The sequence below is a fragment of the Boleophthalmus pectinirostris genome, unplaced genomic scaffold (assembly GCF_026225935.1).
Source record: "Boleophthalmus pectinirostris isolate CB_2022bp ecotype Guang Dong unplaced genomic scaffold, ASM2622593v1 HiC_scaffold_2, whole genome shotgun sequence".
Lineage (NCBI taxonomy): Eukaryota > Metazoa > Chordata > Actinopteri > Gobiiformes > Gobiidae > Boleophthalmus > Boleophthalmus pectinirostris.
Window position 1 is genome coordinate 41,745,283 of NW_026571152.1, and position 24,963 is coordinate 41,770,245.

General features: G+C 41.1%; 2 protein-coding genes across 3 annotated transcripts in view; one reads left to right on the top strand and one right to left on the bottom strand.

Moving 5' to 3' along the window:
* Window positions 1–6,924, top strand: part of man2c1 (mannosidase, alpha, class 2C, member 1) — a 56,503-nt gene extending 49,579 nt beyond the window's left edge. Inside the window, exons 25-26 of the mRNA XM_055155203.1 lie at window positions 5,787–5,890; window positions 5,982–6,924. Of these exons, the coding sequence (XP_055011178.1) occupies window positions 5,787–5,890; window positions 5,982–6,093 (216 nt within the window). The 3' untranslated portion in view covers window positions 6,094–6,924. The remainder of the gene's footprint in view (window positions 1–5,786; window positions 5,891–5,981) is intronic.
* A 2,634-nt stretch (window positions 6,925–9,558) lies between these two features.
* Window positions 9,559–24,963, bottom strand: part of neil1 (nei-like DNA glycosylase 1) — a 30,588-nt gene continuing 15,183 nt past the window's right edge. The window contains exons 4-10 of one of the 2 annotated variants that reach the window (XM_020928212.2): window positions 22,756–22,837; window positions 20,911–20,998; window positions 18,287–18,408; window positions 15,710–15,737; window positions 11,263–11,342; window positions 11,025–11,199; window positions 9,559–9,763 (exon numbers count right to left, since the gene is read on the bottom strand). In XM_020928212.2, coding sequence (XP_020783871.2) covers window positions 9,720–9,763; window positions 11,025–11,199; window positions 11,263–11,342; window positions 15,710–15,737; window positions 18,287–18,408; window positions 20,911–20,998; window positions 22,756–22,837 — 619 coding nt within the window. In that variant the 3' untranslated portion in view covers window positions 9,559–9,719. Of the gene's footprint in view, window positions 9,764–11,024; window positions 11,200–11,259; window positions 11,343–15,709; window positions 15,738–18,286; window positions 18,409–20,910; window positions 20,999–22,755; window positions 22,838–24,963 lie in introns of both variants that reach the window. The other variant, XM_055155205.1, reaches the window with a different exon arrangement.

Genomic DNA, 24,963 nt, shown 5'->3' on the forward strand with positions numbered 1-24,963 from the left:
CAGTTAAAGGATAAAATGTCTCTATAGTCGATCTGTAGCCGGCGGGCAGCTCTTATAATGTTTGATATGATCTCCTGGGCCAAATATAATTATACTGCGGGACAAATTTGACCCCCGGGCCTGAGTTTGACATGTCAACACTAGACGGTTTGCAAGGACCCCGGAAGTTGTAGACCAGGGGTGCTCAATACGTCGATCACGATCTACCAGTCGATCGCCAAGGTCGTGTGGGTCGATCGCCGTGTCTCGTCTCAGACTCACGTTTGGACTCGGTCTTGTCTCTCACTCGAGGTCTGACACTCAACAAGTGTGATCATATTTCATTCCGGCCGCTGCTGTTGGTAATAAACTTGTAGCGGGTGCAGGAGCGTGTGGGGCGTCTCAGTGCAGCCTGTGTGCTCATTTGAAACCCGCGGAGACTCTACGGCGCATCACAAACACACACGCTCCCTATGCACGGCTCGTCTGCGACAGCGTGTGCCCTCGTGTACCAGCGTGCATCACAGGGCAGGTTCAACTTCCTAAACATCCTACCTGTCCATCTGCCTCACGTCAGCACGCCGCCCCTCGCCTTTTCACGCTCTCGCTCCTTCCTGCGTACAGCCAACACAAGCCCCTCCCACAGTGCGGCTGATTAGAAGAGCAAGACCAAACGTGAAGCAAAAACCAGTCTAAATTTGTGTTCCAGTGTTGGCACAAAGCAGGTCTACAGCATAGAGCGGATCTACAGAACAGACCTACTGCCACATTTGGCTGAAGTTTGTCTAACAAAAGTGACAAATGCATCTGTGTTTGTCACGATGTGCGTTTGGTTTGGTAAACGTGCAGAGGCTGGTAAATATCACTGCAAAACCAGAAAAGAATGCAACTCCAGTTTGGAACTTTAAAAAACAGGTTTAAAAATCTTCCTTCACTTTTTTCACAGTTTTGTGTAAAGTGCCAGAGGAAGTTCTCTTAAAGAAGAGGTTCTCAAACTGTGGGGGAGGGTCCAAAAAAGGGGCACAGAGTGTTTCAGTGCAGTTTGTTTGGCTTTGTATTAGGTCGATCATTTTGACTTGGTCATTTTGTAAGTAACTCGCATGATGAAAAAGTGTGAGCAGCCCTGTTGTAGACGGTGCACCGACCAGTCAGGGAAGACCCAATGATGTTCATTTTGTCTTCTTATATACTTTAACTTCTTGGGTTCTTTTTAAAGACAATGCAGTAAAGTGTATTTACCTTGTTGACATGTTTCGGCTGCTGCATCTTCAGAACTGTCACCGGTGTTGGTGATGACGTGTCGTATATCAGTTGTTGTTACTTCCTGTAGGCGTGGTCAGCCTGATGGACCTGGCAGGTCGCTCAGACTGACCACGCCTCCCGTCGTCCGTTGTCGTTCCGCCCGATAGTCGATAGCATAGGTTCGGTAACATACAATTTATCCAAAGCCCTGGTCGAAATAATAAAACCACTCATCGGTCAAACAAAATTCCACTGCAAGAATGCGAAACAATTGGCACAGGAACTAAAAAATATTACAATAGCACCGGATGAAATACTCATATCACACGACGTCATATCACTGTTCACAAAAACCCCCGTGGATGTCACACTACGCATAGTACAGGAAAAACTTAAAAAGGACAAAACACTCAAAAAACGCACAAATCTAGCAGTTGATGACATTTCACAATTATTACGTTTCGTGGCCAAATCTACATATTTTCAGTACAACAGCATAATTTACAGACAGAAAGACGGGTTTGCAATGGGAGATCCACTATCAGCAATAATGAGCAGTTTTTTCATGGAGGACCTGGAACAGAAAGCTTTCAACACCGCACCACCACAATGCCGTTTAACCTTTTGGAAACGTTATGTAGATGACATCCTAGGAAAAAATACAGCAAGGACACACTCAAGAACTCACGGACCATCTCAACACACAAGACGACACAGGAAACATTCAATTCACACACGAGGAGGAGAAAGACGGAGCAATACCTTTTCTGGACATTAAAATCCACCACATCGCAGACGGCAGCATCAAAATCACAATATACCGGAAACCCACACACACTGACCAATATCTGCTCTGGACATCCCAACATCCCACTGCACACAAACTTTCAGTAGTAAGAACATTATTGGAACGGGCCACACTCATCACAGACCGACAGGGAGGAAGAGGAGAGACACATCATACAAACACTCAAACAATGTCAGTATCCCAGCTGGGCCATAAACAAAGGCAGACAACAAGTTATCAATAAAACCAACAAACCCCGGAAAAAACACAACAATCCAACACAGGGCAGCAGGACAAGAACATAGTCACACTAACCGTACATCAGAGGAATAACCAAACCCATCCAGAGCCATGAAAAAACACAACATAAGCACTGGAGTAAAACCAGACACAAAACTCCACCAACAGCTCGTACACCCCAAGGACAAAATCCCACAAGAACAAAAATGCAATGCCATCTACGAAATTCAATGCAAATCATGCAATAAATCATACATAGGGGAAACAGGCCGGGCATTTCACATCCGAAAAAAGGAACACCAAAAGGAATGCGAAAAGGAAACTGTCAGGGAGACTCACCAGAACACAAAAAGATAAAGCAGAAGAGGAAAACCTAAAATCCTCCATATCAGACACTGTAAAAGGAACAACCACATTATGGATCAGGACGAGGCTCGGGTCATTGGATCGGAAAACAACAAGTTCAAACGCTGGATCAAGGAGGACGGTGAAATCAGGAAACGAGGCACGGACAGTGTTAACCGTGATGACGGCGCGTTCCTCCTTTCACACACCTGGGACACCCTCCTCCAGAGACACCGGGCAACTGATATACGACACGTCACCACCAACACCGAGGACAGTTCTGAAGATGCAGCAGCAGCAGCCGAAACATGTCAACAAGGTAAATACACTTCACAGCTCTTCACAAAGCGTCGAGATGGATGTAGACAAAGACAGACATTCTGTGTTGTTGACAATTCCCCAGATCAAAGATTTAAAGCCGGAACAAAGAGAATGTTTGGTGAATTTTATCAAGGGGAAAGACGTTATTGTTGTTCTTCCTACAGGATTTGGCACATTCAGAGACTGTATATACAGTATAAGTGGACATGGCTAACGCTCTAGTCGCCGTGTGCCAAACAGGAAGTTCACCAGGAGGTTCTTCTCGCTCCTTCTGGCTCTGGTCCAATTGACTCACACTAGGATCTTGCGGCTCATCTCTCTGTACCTGCTGCTGTGAGCCTCGTCATTTTGGTCTTAAATTGTTCATATTAGAGGTAAGATCTTAAGACCGAGCCCAAGCCCGACTCGGGCTTCAAAAAAATATATGTTTATAAAATGTATGCTAAAACGATGTGTGGATACTAAACTAAGGAATACTTGTTATAAAATAAATAATATGGATAAAACAGAGAAGTAATGTAATGTAATTGCTATTTAACTACTAAACAGGATCCGCAGAGCCAGAGCTCTGCGCACGTGAACGCCCCCTCTTCATTTAATAATCTTCCCCTCCACAAGTCTGCATCTATTTTGATCTGGTGTCCCCATTATGGAAGGAGCAAGAAGTTAAACTAAAGGCAGGAGAACTGAAAAGACAAACACGCACCGGTAAGAGTGAGGTGTGGAAAAGCTTCAAATTGATTGTTGAAAATGCTACAGAAACTTGCGTTGGCTTCGCTGAATGTCGTCAATGTGGCGCTTTGCTTTCATACGAGAGCAAAAAGACTGGCACCTCGACGCTGAGCACTGCTCCTCCTCCCGAGTCCTCACAAATAAAATATGACATTTCGGGTTTGCTTCAGGCTCGGGCCTGCAAATCAAGTTAATTGGTCGGGCTCGGGCCGGGTCGGGTTTTAATACCCGCGGGCCGGGTCGGGTCGGGCTGGATTTTTTAGGCCCGATCTCACCTCTAGTTCATATTAACCAGCGACACATGATCCTGATTTTTTATTTTTTTTCCACTATTTTGTCCGTCAAAAAAATCTTTATCATTCTTTTATCGAAAGTTTGCTGACCTTTTCTTTTATCTGTTGGTTTTATGGATTATCTGTGAAGGACAGGAACAGTCTGAACCAGATAGTAAAAGTGTGCAGCAAAATCAGTGGTGTTCAGATGGAGGATTTGGCGTCTGTGTGGAGACATCGGGTGCTCCAAAAGACTAAGGCCGTACTGAGCCAGACTAACCATGTTCTGCACTCACAGTTCATGAAAATGCCCTCTGGAAGGCGCTATGTCACCCTACAGCAAAAGACTAACCGCTACGCCAAATCTTTTAAATGGAAAGTGAATTTGCTGCTGTTTCCCTGATGCACTGTGGTTTGAATGTATATTTCTTTCTTTTATTATTTATAGATTGTGCACGACTAGAGATGTGCAAACTGAGTTGCCCTTTGGGATTAATAAAGTTGTTGACTGATTGATTGAAAAGAAAATCATAGTGTGGCTCCAGATTGGCTCTTGTAACCTTGAACATCGCGAGCCTCATTTGAGCGACGCTGAACGCTGTGGGTGACGTCACACTCGCTTAGGCCACTTCTTTTATACAGTCTGTGGTCACATTACATACGTCACGACCAAACAACAGAGATTGGTAAAATAAATAAATAAAAATTTAAAAAAGTACCCGCTGACCGTCGAGCGAACTAAACGTAATGCTGCGAGGTCAGACAGTTTGTACGAAGTGAAACCGTCTGATGAGTCAGGTTAAGTTTAGACCTGGTTTAGATAAAATTGGACCAAAATAGAGACACTTGGGACATTTTTTGTATAAAACTGGGACAAATCAGTGGTTTTGTATAAATCTGCTGGGACAAGGGACACAGGCTCAAAACTGGGACTGTCCCGAGTAGGGATGGGCATGATTAGTCGATATTAGTCGAATCGAGAATTGATCATTAAAAATGTAATCGATTACGTAAATTTTTAATCGACAAACTGAATGTAGGTTGCTGTGCATAGCGTAGGGTGAACAAATGTCCATGTCCAGGGACAAACGGGTCCGTACATGTAGTTCTCTGCACTCAGAAGGAGCGAGACACAAACAGTGGGTCAGTCTGCAACGTACCGAAGCACAAATGTGGATTTAACGATGATTTGTACAAGAAATTCCACACTTTCCGTTGCGTTCGGGACAAGTGTGAGTCCATGTGCAAAGTGTACAAATGTTGTCAGTGCACATATGTTTCTGTGTCCAGTGGAGGTGCCACGGACCTCAAAGCACCAGGACACCGAAAAACATGAAAAAGCTTTGTCAGGTGAGAGTCGCTCAATGTCGATGACGAGTCCCCGCCCCCCTCCCCCCGTACGCTGTCCTGGTTTTGACAAACGCAGATCTGGTCACACTAACCTGTATTCACCTGAGTCATGTCTTTTAATCCGACGGAAGTTGAACCACATCAGCGACACAAGAGCTGGAGTTTTATCTTCGCTTAGTTTATGCAAATTACCCTTGAGGTTTAAAGTTTTGTTTCTGTGAGAGTTGAACAAAACTGAATTAAACACATTATAATGTCAAACAGGCTGATGTGGCTCTAGAGTCGTTACGGTTTATATGTCGTAAAGTTGAATTTATTTATGCAGATTAGTAGTGCAGATAGTAATAATGATGATGATAATTTTAATATAAAAACGATTAAGAAAATTTTATCGAATGCCCATCCCTAGTTCCGAGTAAACAGGGACGTCTGGACACTTTACCGTAGGAACAAGCCTTCCAAAAAAACCTGAACTAAAGCATTGTTATAATCCATGACTCCGTGTCTCTTTGCTCCAGGCGGAGGACCTGACCCAGGCTCTGGTGGTCCGTCTGTATGAATCACATGGGAGCTCCGTGACCTCGGCTCTGAGAACTTCTCTTCCAGTGAAAGAGGCGTGGCAGTGAGTAATCCACGTGTCTGGTTGTTTTAAGTCGATTTCTTACTGTAGAATGGTTTGTGTAGAAAACAGTCTTATCACTGTTCCTTTCCAGTTGTGACCTCCTGGAGCGGAAGGACCCCGACCGACCTGCGACGCTCACACCTCAGGGAATCACGCTTCACTTCAAACCTTTTCAGATCGTTTCTCTTCTTCTAGTGTTGTGAGGATGGTTCTCAGGGTTCCCACGCTTCTACTCTCCAAATTTCCAAACTTATTCCATGACTTTTTCATGACCTAAAGTGAAATTTCCATGACTGTATGGCTCCTACATGCGAAGAATTGATCAGACTTTTAGGGCTAAATATGAAATGTTAACTCTTTCCACTCACTTTATGGTTTGGGATTATAGTTTTTTAAAGGGGTACCATATTTTCCACACTCTGGATTATAAAGCGCTCTGTCACTGAATGGTCTATTTTCAAATTTTTTTCACATATAAACTGCACCGGACTATAAGGCGCATTAAATGAAACACAACAGTTAGATAAGTCAGTCAAATTTTATTTAACGCGTTCACAATAGGCGAGTTTCAGCTGACGTCATTGTTATTAAAAGCCCGCGTTGCATGCATAGCGTCAAACACAGTGCGTAACCTCGCGTATTTCTCCCCGATAATGGTAAATTCCTGCTGCATTATCGGATGCACAAATAGAAGCACAGAAGAAGGAAAATTTCTTTTTCGTATTCCGAGTGAAAAGAACCGCTAACGGTGAATTAAACGACTTTCAAACATCCGCAGAGCAAACGTAGAAGATCCTAACAAACCGTGGAAGTTCAACAACACATCCAGACTCTTGGAGGTTTTCATCTTTTCTGCTGTGAATGGCCCAGGAGTTTCCACCAAGTCATTGTGGATATCGCCCAAGTGAATATTTGTCCAGGTAGTTGGAGATTCTGACCAGAAATTTGGTTTGGTCCAGGCTCTGTTGGGGTTGAAAAGGGTGATTTGGCGTCTGTCGATGCTTATGACCAATTTCTGGTCAAATGGTCTTGCGTCCTGCCGTTAGAGTGGATAAATAACCGGATCAATACCCTTTACGCTTTCTCGCTCCGTCCACATGTTGAATTAGTGTTTCTTGCCACCGACCTTCCCAGCATCGCGCGCTTTTGCATGAAACTCTATAACTCTCAACTTTGTTCAGTCGCATAAAAAAATACTGTGAGTGTCAGTTCACTGTGTTCATTCTGAGTTCAGTTCAGTGTTACAGTGATGATCTGAGTCAGTGTGGTTACTGTTCCCTGGAGTTCAGTTCAGTGATGATTCTGGTCTTTGGTGAAAGCTCGGACCACAGCCCTGATCCTGATCCTTCGCCCGGGCGTCCACGATCCCTCGGCAGATCGTGACGTAAGTCGCTTGGCGCCGTCTCTTTGTCTTGGTGAATGTTTGTTCTCCTTCTCTCATCCACTGCTCCTACGCAGCTAAACGCACTTTCACTTTCGAACAGCCTTGAGTTTGTGAGCGTGTCTCTTGACAGGTGCATTTTGATATTAAAAGGAATCACAGTCGCGCTCTTAAGCCTCTAACCGCATCAAAAAACAACCGAGTGCCCCGCAGTCCAGAGCGCCGTATACACGAATCCACTCAGGTGTCCCAGCACGACTTCAGTAAACTACAAAGCCGCACCACCCACAGAACACACAAACACACACGGAGCAGACAGCGACCGCACAGAGAAACACACCCACAGACACACTCATCACTCCACGCCGACGAGGAACGGAACGGAGGAACGAACCGAAAAAACGAGCGCGACGTGCCACTTCTAGACACGACTGAACAACTGAGTCACTGCGAACACGCCGACAATCCGTTGGTCCCAGACACACCCTCCCTACACGCCACAACTGAACAAAGCCCAGAGTCACCGTGAACGAACAAACAAACAAAACCACTCACCCATCACACTGTTGTGTTTCCTTTAAAGTCCCACGCGGTTTATTTGTGAAAAACGTTCGAAAAATAGACCATTTAATGACAGTGCGCCTTATAATCCAGAGCGCCTAAAATACAGTATGTATTACTCCTGATGCTCCTGACTACGGGAGCCGTGATGCTGCAAGTGGAGCGGCTTTGTACTTTACTAAAGTCGTACTAAGACACTACAATAAATTCATATATAAGGCGCTCTGGATTTTAAGGCGCGCAGTCATTTTTGGATGAAATTAGTTTGGCTTTTAAGTGTGCCCTATAGTGCGGAAAATACGGTAGTTCAGAATTTTGGACATAGGGCCTCATTTGGAGTGTTGGAGACGTGTGGAGACACTTTTTTAAAATATTCCATCCAGTCCTTGTATTTGCAGAAGTCGCTGGTGTTAGACTAGTGCATGTAAATGACCATAGTTCTCCTGCCACTAAAAACAGTCTTACCCACTCCACCAAACTCCCGAAGAAAATCTATTATTACACCAGACTGTCCATGTGAATGTCTGTGTTGATAGAATAATGTTTGAAATACCATATTTTCCGGGCCATTAGCCGTGGTTTTACGCCTCTAACCGCATTAAAAAACGACCGAGCGCCACAATCCAGAGCGCCCCATACACGAATCCACTCGGGTGTCCCAGTACGACTTCAGTAAACTACAAAGCCGCAAACACACATGGAGCAGACAGTGACCGCACAGAGAAACACACCCACAGACACACTCATCACTCCACACCGACAAGGAACGGAACGGAGGAACGAACCAAAAAAGCGAGCGCAACGTGCCGCTTCTAGACACGACTGAACAACTGAGTCACTGCGAACACGCCGACAATCCGTTGGTCCCAGACACACCCTCCCTACACGCCACAACTGAACAAAGCCCAGAGTCACCGTGAAGGCGCCAAAGAAAGTCCGACTGACCCATCGAACTGCTGTGTTTCGTTTAAAGTCCAGTGCGGTTTATTTGTGAAAAAAGTTCGAAAATAGATCATTTAATAACAGTGCGCTTGATAGCCTGTAAAATACGGTAAAACCAACCTTGCGTCGCATGAATTGTCGCATGTTGAGGGACTATTTTCTCATATATCAGTCCAAATCAGTTCAAAGTTCAAATCCAAGGTTAGTTTTATTTCTAATACTTTACTACAAAATTTTGTAAAAGTAGCTCACCGGAGGAAAGAGGTTGGAGACCCCTGCTTTAAGCCATGTTAGAATGTTGTTGCCTCCTTGAAAACAGAGCAGGAGTTGTGTTTTATTTCATTCACACACGTTTGAATAACACTTCATTATGAGTCTGTCTCCATCTCCAAAGCTCAAAATGCTCTGTTTTCAAGTTCTCAAGATGACCTTTTACTGTTTGTTTAGTAAAGATGGGCAGATCCAGGGTTGAAATCAAGCAAATGATTCTCGTGAAGGTGTGTGGAGTTTAAAAACACACTGGAGCACATCCTGTATCACCACATGACATCACAAGGTGGAATGTTTTGTTTTAGTTTTTTTTTATGCAGGGTTTGTGTTTTTAAACGTGCACGAATGAAACAAAAAAAACACAACTCCAGGTTTGTTCGTGATGATTAAACGACATTAGAACATTAAATAACAGCGTAAATAGTGAAAACAGACCTTAAATAAATAAATAAAAAACAGCACATTTCTTTCATTTCAAAGAAGGGAGTTTTTTTGGCTGAATCATGGAGGAGACTTTAAGCTGCTGATTTTGTGATGGACAGGCTCCAAATGAGGTACTGATACAACTGATCCAGACTGAGATTTGGTTGTGTTAATCAAAACAAACACCACATACTGTTTTTTTTAGTACATTTATTAAAAATATGTAAAAAATGATACAAAATTCCCTTGTATTCATCTGCTGCTGCGTCTTGTTATTCTTCTGTTCTCCTGTAAATCTGAAATACAGGGTTTGTTAGTGACAATAAAACAGGACGAAATAGTTTTCTAGACATTAAATCAGACCTATTCTGCAAAATCGACCTTTTCTTACAATAGTTTTCTTCTCAGTGACCCTCTGAACTTCTATTTGGAGTGATTCATGTTTGAAAAATCTTTAAATCACTTATTTTCAAGACGCCATTTTGTCAATCAATAAACCCCCGTTTTCAGCTCCACCGGTAGAAACTCGCTGATGTACGCATTTCTGTCCTGAATTTCATCTAAGAATGAAAAACAAACTGGGAAAACGGTTTGTTATTTCATTATTTTTGTTTTAGTAGATGTGTTAGTTCCAGAGGAGTTTCAGTGTAGTTAGCTCCTCCCTTCTGGCAGATAAAAGGAAGTGTCACCAACGTCTGACCAGAACTGAAGAAGCAGAACTTAGAAACGTTTTTGACCAAATAAACTTCTGATTTCTCCTTTTGGCGTGGATTTTAAATCTGTGTATCATTCGTTTTTCAAAATAAAAACTAAAATAAGAAAACAAAAAAACAACTTTTCTTCATTATTTGTCTCTAAAACCAAAATAAAAAACATTTTTTTATCAGTTTCTGTTTTTTCATTTTTTTTTTTCAGTTTTCAATTTTGTGTTTAAATGAAAAATGGAAAAAACGGGTAACGACTTAAACTGCGATGCCGAACTTTTGCACTGCATACAGACTAAATCAGGACTAAACCGTTTTCAGTCCTGGTCTCAGTCCCAGTCTGGTCCCAGTCTAAGTCCTGGTCTTGTTCCGGTCTGGTCCCGGTCCTGGTTTTGTCCTGGTTTTGTTCTGCTTCAGTCCAGTCCTGGTTTAGTTCTGATTCAGTCCAGTCCTGGTTCAGTCCTGGTTTAGACCTGGTTCAGTCCTGGTTTAGCCCTGGTTTAGTCCTGGTTCAGTCCTGGGTTAGCCCAGTCCTGGTTTTGTCCTGGTTTAGTTCTGCTTCAGTCCAGTCCTGGCTTAGTCCTGGCTTAGTCCTGGTTTAGTCCTGGTTTAGTCCTGGTTTAGTCCTGGTTTAGTCCTGGTTTAGTCCTGGTTTAGTCCATTCGACGCTGTGTTATCACGTTTAACATCCACATCAGCTCCTGTTGGACACCACAGTTTTCTAACACAGAAATCAGCTCATGTGTTCATTTTATTACGTTGTTTTAGATCAATATTGTGATTTAAAACGTGCAAATTCTAAGAAACAAAAGCACAATCGGTCTGATTTAAAGTCGCTGGTTCTGAACTGCACCTGCCGCTGGAGCCTCTGTGTTCTTCCTCTTCCTGGGCACAGACTTGTTCTTTTTGTCCGGAGGTGCGCGTGTTTTCCGGACCTTTTCATCCTTCTCTTTCTTTATTGTTTTTTTGTCCACATTTTCCTTTTTCACCGCCTTTTTCTCAGTAGCGTTTCCACGGCGACTCACAGGCTGAAAAACAAACCCAGACTGAGTCCACGTGTCCCGGCTTGCAAAAATCAAACTCTTTACCTTCTTCTTCTTCTTCTTCTTCTCGGTGTAGTCGTGGTCCTCTTCTTTCTTTACTCTTTTTTTCGCCTTGGGTGATTTAGCGCCTGATAGAAAACACATACGTTAAAGGTTCATCATGTAACTTTTCTGGCGTACGCTGTGCCGTCTGCTCGTCTCCACGGAGATGTTGTTGCTTTGCTTGAAGTGTTCCACAGAATAGGTCTAAACTTGTTTATCTTTCACAGACTAAAGAAGAGGAGTGAGTGAGTGTGACTTTATACACTTCAGGTCCAGTCAAATGAAGCTCATCGAGGCTGAAGTTATGGGGGCGAATTTGGAGCCAGTTCCATATTAGGACTAGGAATTGATTTACAGACAAAATCGCGAAATAAAAACACCAGGATCATGTAGAGTGGGTTAATAAATCATTTTAAGACCAAAATGAAAGGGGAAAGTGAATTGGAGCCAGAGTCAACAGACCTTTTTTACAACAGCCAGAAACATAATTTACGGTTGGCAGTGTTGGGAAGGTGACTTTTAAAATGTAATCCCCTACAGATTACAGATTACATACACCAAAATGTACTTTGTAACGTAATCCATTAAATTACTTAAAGTGAGTAATGTAATCTGAATACTTTGGATTACTTGATTTGCTGTAGAGAAACAAAGACGAGGAAATCTTCACATAAGATGTTTTATCTGCTAAAAAGAAAATAAAAAGCCCAGACTTTCCTTAACCGTATTAAAATATTATTGATAAAAGAGGATGAGACACGTCCACGCAGCAGGATTTAGTCCTGTTAAATCCTAAAGCCTGTTTTAGTCCTGGTTTAGACCTAGTTTAGACCTGGTTTAGTCCTGGTTTAGTCCTGGTTTAGACCTGGTTTAGTCCTGGTTTAGTCCTGGTTTAGACCTAGTTTAGTCCTAGTTTAGTCCTGGTTTAGTCCTAGTTTAGACCTAGTTTAGACCTAGTTTAGTCCTGGTTTAGTCCTAGTTTAGACCTAGTTTAGTCCTGGTTTAGTCCTAGTTTAGACCTAGTTTAGACCTAGTTTAGTCCTGGTTTAGTCCTAGTTTAGACCTAGTTTAGTCCTGGTTTAGTCCTAGTTTAGACCTAGTTTAGACCTAGTTTTAGTCCTGGTTTAGTCCTGGTTTAGACCTAGTTTAGTCCTAGTTTAGTCCTGGTTTAGTCCTAGTTTAGACCTAGTTTAGACCTAGTTTAGTCCTGGTTTAGATCTAGTTTAGACCTAGTTTAGTCCTGGTTTAGATCTAGTTTAGACCTAGTTTAGTCCTGGTTTAGACCTGTTAAATCCTAAAGCCTGGTTTAGTCCTGGTTTAGACCTAGTTTAGTCCTAGTTTAGTCCTGGTTTAGACCTGGTTTAGTCCTGGTTTAGACCTGGTTTAGGCCTAGTTTAGTCCTAGTTTAGTCCTAGTTTAGACCTAGTTTAGTCCTGGTTTAGACCTGGTTTAGTCCTGGTTTAGACCTGGTTTAGACCTGGTTTAGTCCTGGTTTAGACCTGGTTTAGACCTAGTTTAGTCCTAGTTTAGTCCTGGTTTAGTCCTAGTTTAGTCCTAGTTTAGACCTAGTTTAGTCCTGGTTTAGTCCTAGTTTAGACCTAGTTTAGTCCTGGTTTAGTCCTAGTTTAGACCTAGTTTAGTCCTGGTTTAGACCTGGTTTAGACCTGGTTTAGACCTAGTTTAGTCCTGGTTTAGTCCTAGTTTAGTTCTAGTTTTAGTCCTGGTTTAGTCCTGGTTTAATCCATTTATTTCAACAAAGTAACTGTAATCCAATTACCACTCACTAAAACAGTAACTGTAACTGAATACAGTTACTCATCATTTGTACTCTGATTACGTAACTCTGGTACATGTAATCTGTTACTCCCCAACACTGACGGTTGGTGCGTTTTTATAGCAAAGTGTGTGTTAAAATGTGTGTGTAAATGTGTGTGTAAATGTGTGTCGTTTTCTCTGCCTCATCACCAAATCTTCAACCAACAAACTCCACAAAGGATAAACTTTCTAACATGAACAATTTATCCACAACTATCAAGAGAAGAAAGACCAAAACTAACGAAAATGTCACTAATGCGTCGTCGTTGTTTCCTTTAAGTTTTGGTCTTTCTTCTCTTGATCGTTGTGGATAAATTGTTCATGTTAGAATGTTTATCCTTTGTGGAGTTTGTTGGTTGAAGATTTGGTGATGAGGCAGATTTATGAAGCTGCTGGAGAAAACGACACACATTTACACACACATTTACACACACATTTACACACACATTTACACACAGAAAACTAGGCCTGGGTATCATGAAGAAGTTGCCGATATGATACATACCTCGATACAGTGAACTTTCGATTTGATATATTTCAAAACGACTCGATACGGTTCAATAAAAAATAAAGGCTAAATCGTGGCTGTGATACTAAAAGGCTTTATTAATTTTTAATAAATTTTTATTAATATTTATTTTATTTCTTAGTGCAAAGCTCATATGAAACACAAATATTTTAATCCTCAAAACAGTAAAAATGTCAAATGTGTCGCATAAATGAGTTTCCTTTCACTCCACAAGCAACAAATCTGTAGCTGTAACAAAATAATTTAGTAAAACACACGTAAAAATACTCTTGGTGAAATATCGATACAGCAGCCCACGATATCGATACTGTATCATCACATTAAACGATACGATATATCGATATTCCGATATTTTTGCACACCCCTACAGAAAACCATTAAGCGGACGTGACGTTTACCCGACATTGCGGCATTTCCGGCTGTTGTGAAAAAGAACGCAGCGGTTGGCGGGTTAGTGGGTTAGTTACGTCCATTTATAAACAGTCAGTGATACTTTCACGAAGACAAGCAGGTGATACCGAATTAGAGATCAGACCTTTGGACAGGTGACCCCACTTCTGCTTTTCCAAGTTATTTTTGCATTAATTAGTAGTAGTAGTAGTAGTAGTAGTAGTAGTAGTAGTAGTAGTAGTTCTTCGGTCAATTCACATAATCATGCATCATATAACAATGATTTAACAAAACAAAAAAACACAAAACAAACAAATTATGCAGTTAGTGCATATAAATAAAGTTATTCTGTAGACCAAAAGGGTTTAGGCTGAAGTTTAACACTTGTTTTGCCAAACAATCCGTGTATCATTCGTTCATTCATTTTTCAATATAAAACCAAAAATAAGAAAACGAAAAAACAACAGTTTTCTTCGCTATTTGTCTCCAAAACCAAAATGAAAAAACGGATAATGATTTGTTTATTCAGTTTTCGATTTTGTGTTTAAATGAAGAATGGAAAAAACGGATAACGGCCGTTTCCCGTTTACGTGACTTCCGTGACTGCGATGCCGAACTTTTGCACCGTGTACGGACTGAACCAGGACTGATCCAGGTCCGAGACCAGACCGGGACTGAGACCGGGACCAGACCGGGACTGGGGCGGACTCCACGCTTTGACTCTGAGCCTCCGCGGGGTCCAAGCCTCACCTTCGAGCTCCGGTCCTGCCGTGGGCTCTGAGCCTCCGGTCTGGTCTCGGTCTTGTCTCTGTCTCAGTCCCGCTCTGGTCCCGGTCTGATCCCGGACCTGGTCCATTTGAACCAAAAGCTCTTAGTTCGGTTCGTTTTCGTTGGTGTGAAAGCGTCAGTTGGAGGCTTTGCTCCACCTCGGAACCAGCCGCGGTTCTTGAGCGCGGAGGACCAGAGCAGCTCTGTAGTCCACAGAACATTCTCACTTTCCCCGCACGGAACCAGCGCGGAGACGATGACACGGAACCGCTCGGACCACTGGTCTCGGTCTCAGTCCCGCTCTGGTCCTGGTCTGTCCCGCCTCAGTCCCGCTCTGGTCCCGGTCTGGTCTCGGACCTGGATCAGTCCTGGTTCAGTCCGTATGCGGTGCAAAAGTCCGGCATCGCAGTCATGGAAGTCACATAAACGGGAAACAGCCGTTATCTGTTTTTTCATTTTGGTTTTGGAGAAAAATAGCTTAGAAAACTGTTGTTTTTTCGTTTTCTTATTTTTGGTTTTATATTGAAAAACCAATGAACGAATGATACACGGATTCCAAACCATATTAACATATAAAACAGGATACAAGAGGCAGAACTATGTACAGAAAACAACAACAAAAGAAAGCCTCTTTTATAAGAGCAGGAAAGAAAATGTCCTAAATGTTATAGAATAAACTTACACAATACAGAACACAATCTAAATATATGTTAATGTTCACACACACACACAGACACACACAGACACACTCTCCCTGTGCATGTTAATTTTTATACCTATTGGTTTATATTATACTCTTAAATATATATAATAATAAATAATTAAACATCTGTAACTGAGTAAACGCAAGACGTTAAAACCTCACTGTGGAACATTCTACGCAAAACAATCACTTCACCACGGAGACAACTGCAGATTTCAGTAGTAAAATAAAAATACTGTGATACAAACCTTTAGGCGCCATAGGACCTGGATTTCCCTGAAGAAATAAAAACACAGAAAGTAATTTATTAGTAGTAATAATTATTAACAGTGTTGGGAGTAACGCGTTATAAAAGTAACAAATTACTGTACTGCATTGCTTTTTGCTGTAACGCAGTAATGTGGCGTTACAGGGGAAAAACATGTTAATATTTCACTCGGTACAAATGTGAATAACACGTGTGACAATGCTTTTTTTTTTTTTTTTTTTTTATTTATAATTTGTCACATCCACAATAAGACAGACTTAACTAAACACGCATACAAAAAAAAAAAAAAAAAAAAAAAAAAATAATAAATAAAATAAACAATAATAATAATAATAATAATAATAAGGATAAATAAATAAAAATAAATAAATAAATAATAATAATAATAATAATAAAAATAAATAATAATAAGGATAAAAAATAAATAAATAAAATAATAATAATAATAATAATAACAATAATAATACCCCCCCCAAAAAAAAAAAAAAAAAACAGTACAGAGTTTCTCAATGCAGTGACACAAACATTTACATACACATATATTTTGACATTATCCAAGAGTATGTTGTTCTTATTTTACTGTGCTTTGTCCAAATAGGGTTTTGCCACAGTCCATAGGTCATCAGTCCGTTTTTTTTTTTTTGTGTCCAACGATTGAGCCGCCTGCTCCATAGAAATTAAATCCAAAAAATCTTTGTACCAATTGTCTATCTCGAAACATTTATGTTTGCGTTCCTTCCAGTTCATCATAATAATACGTTTTGCTGATAAAAACCCCCGTGATAATATGTGGTCCAGTTTTTGGGATGACAAATCTTGAGTTCTTATTCCAAATAGGCACAACAGCGAACATAGAGAAATCTGCTCATCAAACATACAAGACGGACGATCCATTACAATGCATTTTTAACCTGGACTGAAGTGGTGGGTTTTTCGTTTTTCTTCATGCAAATTCGCTAAAATCACCGCAATATCAGCAGCGGTGAAACGGCGGAGACGCGACAGGACCGACGCAGAACTCCACGCTCCACGGGGCGAACCGGAGCTGATGCCCGATTGTGCCTTACAGACACCCTGTTCCACGGGCTCGGGGTTCTCTCAGAGATTCCAAGTTCTAGTCCAAGATAAGTCCTGGTGTAGTCCTGGTTCAGTTCTGTTTTAGTCCTGGTTAATCCTGGTTTAGGTTTGGTTTAGTTCTGGTTTAGTTCTGGTTTAGTCCTGGTTCAGTCCTGGTTCAGTCCTGGTTCAATTCTGTTTTAGTCCTGGTTCAGTCCTCGGTTCAGTCCTGGTTCAGTCCGGGTTTAGACCTAGTTAAGTCCTGGTTTAGTCCTGGTTTAATCCTGGTTTAGTCCTGGTTCAGGTTCAGTTCTATTTTAATCCTGGTTAATCCTGGTTCAGGTTTGGTTTAGTTCTGGTTTAGACCTGGTTTAGACCTGGTTCAGTCCTGGTTTAGTCCTGGTTCAGGCCTCGGTTCAGTCCTGGTTTAGTCCTGGTTTAGTCCTCGGTTCAGTCCGGGTTTAGATCTAGTTCAGTCCTGGTTTAATCCTGGTTTAGTCCTCGGTTCAGTCCTGGTTTAGTCCTCGGTTCAGTCCTGGTTTAGTCCTGGTTCAGTCCTCGGTTCAGTCCTGGTTTAGTCCTGGTTTAGTCCTCGGTTCAGTCCTGGTTTAGTCCTCGGTTCAGTCCTGGTTTAGTCCTGGTTCAGTCCTGGTTAGGGTTTTTAGTCCTGGTTTAGTCCTCGGTTCAGTCCTGGTTTAGTCCTCGGTTCAGTCCTGGTTTAGTCCTGGTTCAGTCCTGGTTCAGTCCTGGTTCAGTCCTGGTTCAGTCCTGGTTCAGTCCTTGGTTCAGTCCTGGTTTAGTCCTGGTTCAGTCCTGGTTTAGTCCTGGTTTAGTCCTGGTTCAGTCCATATACGGCGCAGAAGTTCAGCATCTTCACAGTTATTTTGGTGAGAGTAACTTAAAAGTTCTGTAATATTTGTGTAATATTTTACATTTTAAACACAGTAATATTGTAATGTAACAAATGACTTTGAAATGTCAGAAACACGTCATAAATAAATAACACATTACAGTTTTAAAGTCACTTGCCCGACCGTGATTATTAAAGATGGATGTGTTTAAAAAGCCTTTGACAGGTTGGACTACTCATTTTACCAAAACACATGTAAGATCTTTAGTAAAAATTATAAACATTTTTCCTCGTTTGGCCTTTTTTCAGGTTTCAGATTTGACTTTCTGGTTGGAAATCATGACGCTGGGGAATTCTATAACTGTTCGCAAGCAACTATAATGTGGAGTAGGACAAAACTAGGCCAAATACACACAGAGATAATATTTTGACGAATAAAATAATAAGAAAACACCTTTATTTTGTTGAAATTGTGTTTAAATTAACATAATCTACTCTCTACTATCTGTAATTTCCAACATATTTTTCTTCACAAACTGCTTATTAATCAGTATAAAACTAAAATTTACATTTACAACACATGTATTCTCCCACCAATTTAAGTAAAAAAAAATATTATAGAATGATCAAAACATGCACACGTGAACTTACACTAAACCAAATAGTTCGTCCGTTACTGTCCCGGAGAGATTTCATTCCGTCCACGTAATAACACTGAAGCCAGGCCTCAAAGTCTGCGTAGTCCTGTTTTTCTGGATCATAACCTTTTCCGCCTGTTAAAATGAAAATATGAGTGAGTAAAACGGTCAGAGGGTCACACAAACACACCGACCTGTCGCCATAATCACTAAAGCAACTTGGCATTCAACATTTAGACTTAGACAATTGCTGATTGTTGACAATTATTGATCTACAAGGATCTGGACAAAGGAGCTTTCACATCATAATATATTATAATAACAAAGAGAAAAAATATAAATGGCAATGTTAAGTAGCAAAAATAACAAAAGATTGGTGTCAAATACGGCATAATTACCGTATACAGAGTGCTGTGAAAAAGTATTTGCCCCGTCCCGATTTCTTAATTTTTTTTGTACCTTTGTTACGCTTACTCATTTCAGATCAAGCAAACTTAAATATTAGACAAAAATAACTCACAAGTACAACTCATGTTAAGAGAAAAAAGTCATGTGAACGTACACGGCCCATTAGTGTGGTCCATCAAAGCAGGGTAAAAATAAAGTTTCACAAGTATCACCTCGATTAGAACCTGCATTAGGTTTTTGGAAGAAAAATAGATCTTTTAGACGTTGCTAAAGCTGCATGAAGTTTCCTGGAAATGGACAAATTTGGCATTTTTTTGGTATTTTTGTTTTCCTTAAGAAGCTTCACAGTCTGAAGATTCAGTTGTGAAGAAAGAACCTGAACAGTTTTGGGCGACATCTTTGGTCCTTGAGTAAAGAAATGTTTGTCCTGCATTCTTCAGTCCAGTGCGACAGAAGAACAGAAGAAACTGATGATCACAATATTATGGAAAAGGAAGGTTCAGTGGATCCACCAAAGCCACGTGACAAAACTCTTAATCCAGCAGATTATGAAGAGAAGCAGATCAGGGAGTTTGTCTCCATCAGCACCATGTGTTTCTTCAAAGCTCTTGATCTGCCAAAAACATTTTTAACAATTCCTCAGGAGACTGGGCTGATGATGCAGACTTTCAGGAACGGCTGAATCTGCATTCAGGAAAGTGTCAGTGATGTCACTGCAAGATTTTAACTGTAGTAGAACAAAGAATGAAGATCAGAAACTGTTTCTACTGCAGGAGTCAAACACACAGGAGCATCTTTAGTGACGCCAACAAACACACAGAGGAGCTCGACTTTACGAGACACTTTTATGAACTTTATAAGTCATTTTTATGCAAGTGTCAGTTGAAGTTTGCAGAATAAAATGACAAATTATTCGAACAGGCCTTATTTATTTGGTTCTATGTTATAGTCTAGGCCACAGGTGTCAAACATGCGGCCCGGGGGCCAGATCCGGCCCTCCAAGACCTTTAATCTGGCCCTCGGCTGATTTTCTACTAAAATATTTTAATTCTATATTTTTTATTAAAATCTTGTTAATTTTCTGTGGTGTTTATCACAGCAGCGTCTCCAGCGTCTCTGTACGTGGCCCCTCCCACCAGAGCAGCACAAATGAAGACTTGTCTCTTTCCAAACGCTCTTAAAGGACGATCGTTTTGACTGTTGACCGTGACACCCTCATCAGAAAAATGTCCAACATGAGAAAAGTGGAGCCGAGTGCAGAATTTTACAACAAAAATGGACTTATTCCTATTTCTACAAGTTCATTTTAAACAAGTTCATGTTAAAACTTTGTGTTGAAACTGGGTTATTTTTTAAGTTTCAGGTTGTTCATAATATTATAATATTTTGTAAAAGAAAGAGTTCATCAATTAAAAAAGATTTCTGTAATAGATTTGTGTTTCTCTGCACAAAATATTTGAACTTATTGTTATTTTTGGGGTTTATATGACATGAGTTTTCTGATCTGGACACTTTGGGATCAAAGTCGGTTCGATACGGCCCCCGGAACAAAATGAGTTTGACACTCCTGGTCTAGGCTCTAAAGGGCAATTTTCAAGTGTCTTGAGCAAACTCTAAATATGAATTAATTTGCATAAAATTTGGACCCAAATATTTTGGCCAGATATGAAACCAAATGCAGAGTTCTAATCTACAATCTAAAAAAAAAAAAACTGGCCCACACCTAATTTTCATGGAGACCAACCAGACCAAGTTCCAGGTCAGATCTGTGGAGAGGCGACTCGCTCACAGTCAGAATGTTTGTTTTTCTAGGGATTTTTGAGCTGTAAAACCACCTGTAACTGAATAAATAAAACCAAAATGAAAAAATGAAAAATGGAAAAAAACAGGTAACGACCGTTTCCCATTTATGTGACTTAAACTGTGACGCCGGACTGAACCAGGACTAAACCGGTCTCAGTCCTGATCACCCAACAGTCCATGCTCAGTCCTGGTTCAGTCCAGGCTCAGTCCTGGTTCAGTCCTGGTTCAGTCCTGGTTCAGTCCTGCATCACAGTTTAAGTCACGTAAACGGGAAATGGTTGTTAAAATAAAAAAATAAAAACATTTAGACCACCCTAATCTTCAAGGAGACCAGACCAAGTTCCAGGTCACGGTTTACGAACGGAATCAACAGACGTGTTTTTGTTAGTTTACGCCACATTTCAGCGAGAGGTGAGAGGAACTGACCGAGACGCACGACCTCCAGAGGGACGGTGTGACAGAGCCGCAGCACGTCCGGAGTCTCCTGTTTCACTCGCTTCTTCATGTCGTCCATCTTTAAAACACGACAAGTTAAACATTAGGAAAAACTGTGGGCCCATTTACAAACCCGGTAAAAAAATAATATAAATAGAATAATCAGATAAACCAAGATTTAGATTAGGGATGTGCAAAAATATCTGAAATATCAACATATTGTATTGTTTAATGTGATGATGCAGTATTAATATCGTGGGCTGCTGTTTAGACCTGGTTCAGTTCTGGATTAGACCTGAATTAGTCATTTTTTAGACCTGGTTTAGTCCTGTTTCAGTGCTGGTTTAGACCTGGTTTAGTCCTGGTTTAGTCCTGGTTTAGACCTGGTTTAGTCCTGGTTTAGTCCTGGTTTAGACCTGGTTTAGTCCTGGATTAGTCATTTTTTTAGACCTGGTTTAGTCCTGTTTCAGTGCTGGTTTAGTCCTGGTTTAGTCCTGGTTGAGTCCTGGTTGAGTCCTGGTTTAGTCCTGGTAGAGTCCTGGTTTAGTCCTGGTTTAGTCCTGGTTTAGTCCTGGTTTAGTCCTGGATTAGTCATTTTTTAGACCTGGTTCAGTTCTGGTTTAGAACTAATTTAGTCCTGGTTTAGTCCTGGTTTAGACCTGGTTTAGACCTGGTTTAGACCTGGTTTAGTCCTGGTTTAGACCTGGATTAGTCATTTTTTAGACCTGGTTTAGTCCTGGTTTAGACCTGGTTTAGTCCTGGTTTAGACCTGGTTTAGTCCTGGTTTAGTCCTGGTTTCAGTCCTGGTTCAGTCCTGGTTCAGTCCTGGTTCCTGGTTCAGTCCTGGTTCGGTCCTGGTTCGGTCCTGGTTCGGTTCCTGGTTCGGTCCTGGTTCGGTCCTGGTTCGGTCCTGGTTCAGTCCTGGTTCAGTCCTGGTTCAGTCCTGGTTCAGTCCTGGTTCAGTCCGGCATCTCAGTTTAAGTCACGTAAATGAGAAACGTCCGTTAACCGTTTTTTCCGTTTTTCATTTAAACACAAAATCGAAAACTAAAAAAAAACAAATACATCTTAATGAAGATAAAAAATTTAATAAGTAAAGATTATAGCCAACGTGGCTCGTTTCCATCTTCAGTCCCTCGGCAGGTTGATGTAAAATTATCTACAGGATCAGTTTTTTTCATTTTGGTTTTGGAGACAAATAATGATAATAGTTGTTTTTTGGTTTTCTTATTTTTGGTTTTATTTTGAAAAACGAATGAACAAATGACACACGGATTCTGAAGCTTGAACTGATTCTGCCTTTACCCTTTATTCCTTTGTCAGAGCGTCGTCTTTAAACTCGTTCATCTTCATAAATACTTCAAGAGAAAACAAACAAATCAGTAACAGGACAACAGAGTTCTACAACACAAACTAAAGGTCATAGTTCATGTATCTGCCCAGAGTTAAACATTTCTTCCTTTTAAAATGTCAGAGTGATGCAGTTTTATGTCTTTTGTACAATCGCGGCTCTGACACTAAAACAACTTTTGCGCCAAGTTACGAAATGTTATGAAAATTTATCAGAACACTCCCATTTTACTCATCTAAACAGCGAAAATGTCAAATGTGTTGCATAAACGAGTTTCCTCCCTTTGAGCAAGCAACAAAACCGTAGCTCTGTAACAAAATAATCTAGAAAATCAACCAAAAAATACTCTTGGAGATATATCGATACACTACGATATCAATACTGTATCATCACATTAAACAATATGATATTTAGATATTTTTGCACACGCCTAGTCCCAGCAGAAAACAATACAATAATCAGATCAAAATGGTGTTAAATCTCACCGTCTCTTGGGTTTCACACACGTCGTCCGGGTCCAGTCCTGTGAGAACGGTCCGGGCGCACTCAAACGGAGGAATGTTCAGCCTGGAAAACATTTTAAAAAGTCCAAAACTTAGTAAGTTTTTATTTATATAGCACTTTCCACAGATATTTGTCCCAAAGTCGCATTACAGAGCATTATTCATTCACTCCAGACGCGGTGGTGTAAACTACTGTTGTAGCCACAGCTGCCCTGGGACCAGTGTTGTGAAAGTGACTTTTAAAATGTAATCCCCTACAGATTACAGATTACATACCCCAAAATGTAGTTTGTAACAGAATCCATTAAATTACTTAAAGTGAGTAATGTAATCTGAATACTTTGGATTACTTGATTTACTGTAGAGAAACAAAGACGAGGAAATCGTAACATAAGATGTTTTGTCTGATAAAAGAAAATAAAAAGTCCAGACTTTACTGAACCAAATTAAAAATATTATTGATAGAAGAAGAAGAGACACGTCCACACAGCAGGATTTAGTCCTGTTAAATCCTGGTTTAGTCCCATTTTAGTCCTGGTTTAGACCTGGTTTAGACCTGGTTTAGTCCTGGTTAGTCCTGGTTTAGTCCTGTTTAGTCCTGTTTAGTCCTGGTAGTCCTGGTTTAGACCTGGTTAGACCTGGTTTAGACTGCTTTAATCCTGTTTTAGTCCTTTTAGTCCTGTTTAGTCCTGGTTTTAGACCTGGTTTAGACCTGGTTTAGACCTGGTTTAGTCCTGGTTTTTAGTCCTGGTTTAGTCCTGGTTTAGTTTCCTGTTTAGTTTGGGTTTAGACCTGGTTTAATTTAAATCTGAGTCCTGGTTTAGTTTCCGGCAATTAGTGGAATTACTGAAAAAAAAAAAAAAAAGAAAAAGAAAAAGAGGATACAGCCCAAAATGTGAAAACAGTAAAATACCTTTGTGTAATCCATTTATTTCAACAAAGTAACTGTAATCCAATTACCACTCACTGAAACAGTAACTGTAACTGAATACAGTTACTCATCATTTGTACTCTGATTACATAACTCTGGTACATGTAATCTGTTACTCCCGACACTGTCTGGGACAGACTGACTGAAGGCCCCTCCGACCACCACCACTCACCACACACACCTACACACACACACACACACACAACACACCTACACACACACACACACACACACACACACACACACACACACACACACACACACACACACACACACACACTCACACACACACACACACACACTCACACACACACACACACACACACACACACTCACACACACACACACCACACACACACACACACACACACACACACACACACACACACACACACACACACACACACACACACACACACACACGCACACACACACACAACACACACACACACACACACAGACACACAGACACACACACACACACACAGACAGACACACTCCACTTTCATACTGGACAGTCTTGTGTCTTGCCTAAGGACACGGCGACTGTGACTGTTGCCCCCCTGTGGTCTCCTATATTTACACAAAAATGACTCTTCTAAGGTTTAATCCATGTTAGAATGTTGTTACCGCCTCAAAAACAGACCTGGACTTGTGTTTTGTTTCTTTCACATGTTTGAGTAAATCTTTATTATTCGTCTGTCTTCATCTCCAAAGCTCAAAACGCTCTGCTCCACCTTGTGATGTCATGAAGCTGTAGTTTGTTTGACTTGAATCAATGGATAATTGAAAAAACAAAGTGTCCATCCATCCATTTTCTTCCTCTTATCAGGGGTCGGGTCGCGGGGGCATCAGTCTAAGCGGGGACTCCCAGACTTCCTTCACCCCAGACACTTCCTCCAGCTCCTCTGGGGGGGTCAAAGTGTGTGGAGCTTAAAAACACTTCAAAAGAAACAGAAAACGCACACCAAAGTTCTTGCAGAGGTGCGAATGCAAGGAGCACGATACGATATCATCACGGTATGAACCTCACGGTACGATATTTCTCACGATATCATGGGAAAGCTCACGATATGGAGGAGAGGAGATAGAGATGTAACAAAATCCAAATCTCTCAGTACGATATTTTCACGATAAACATCACAGTACGATATTTATTGTGATATTTTGTGGAGGTTAAACAGCTAAAACTGTAAATATGTGACTTTTTCCTCTTAAAATGCCTTGACAAGACTTAATCCAAAAGACTTAAAAGTGTC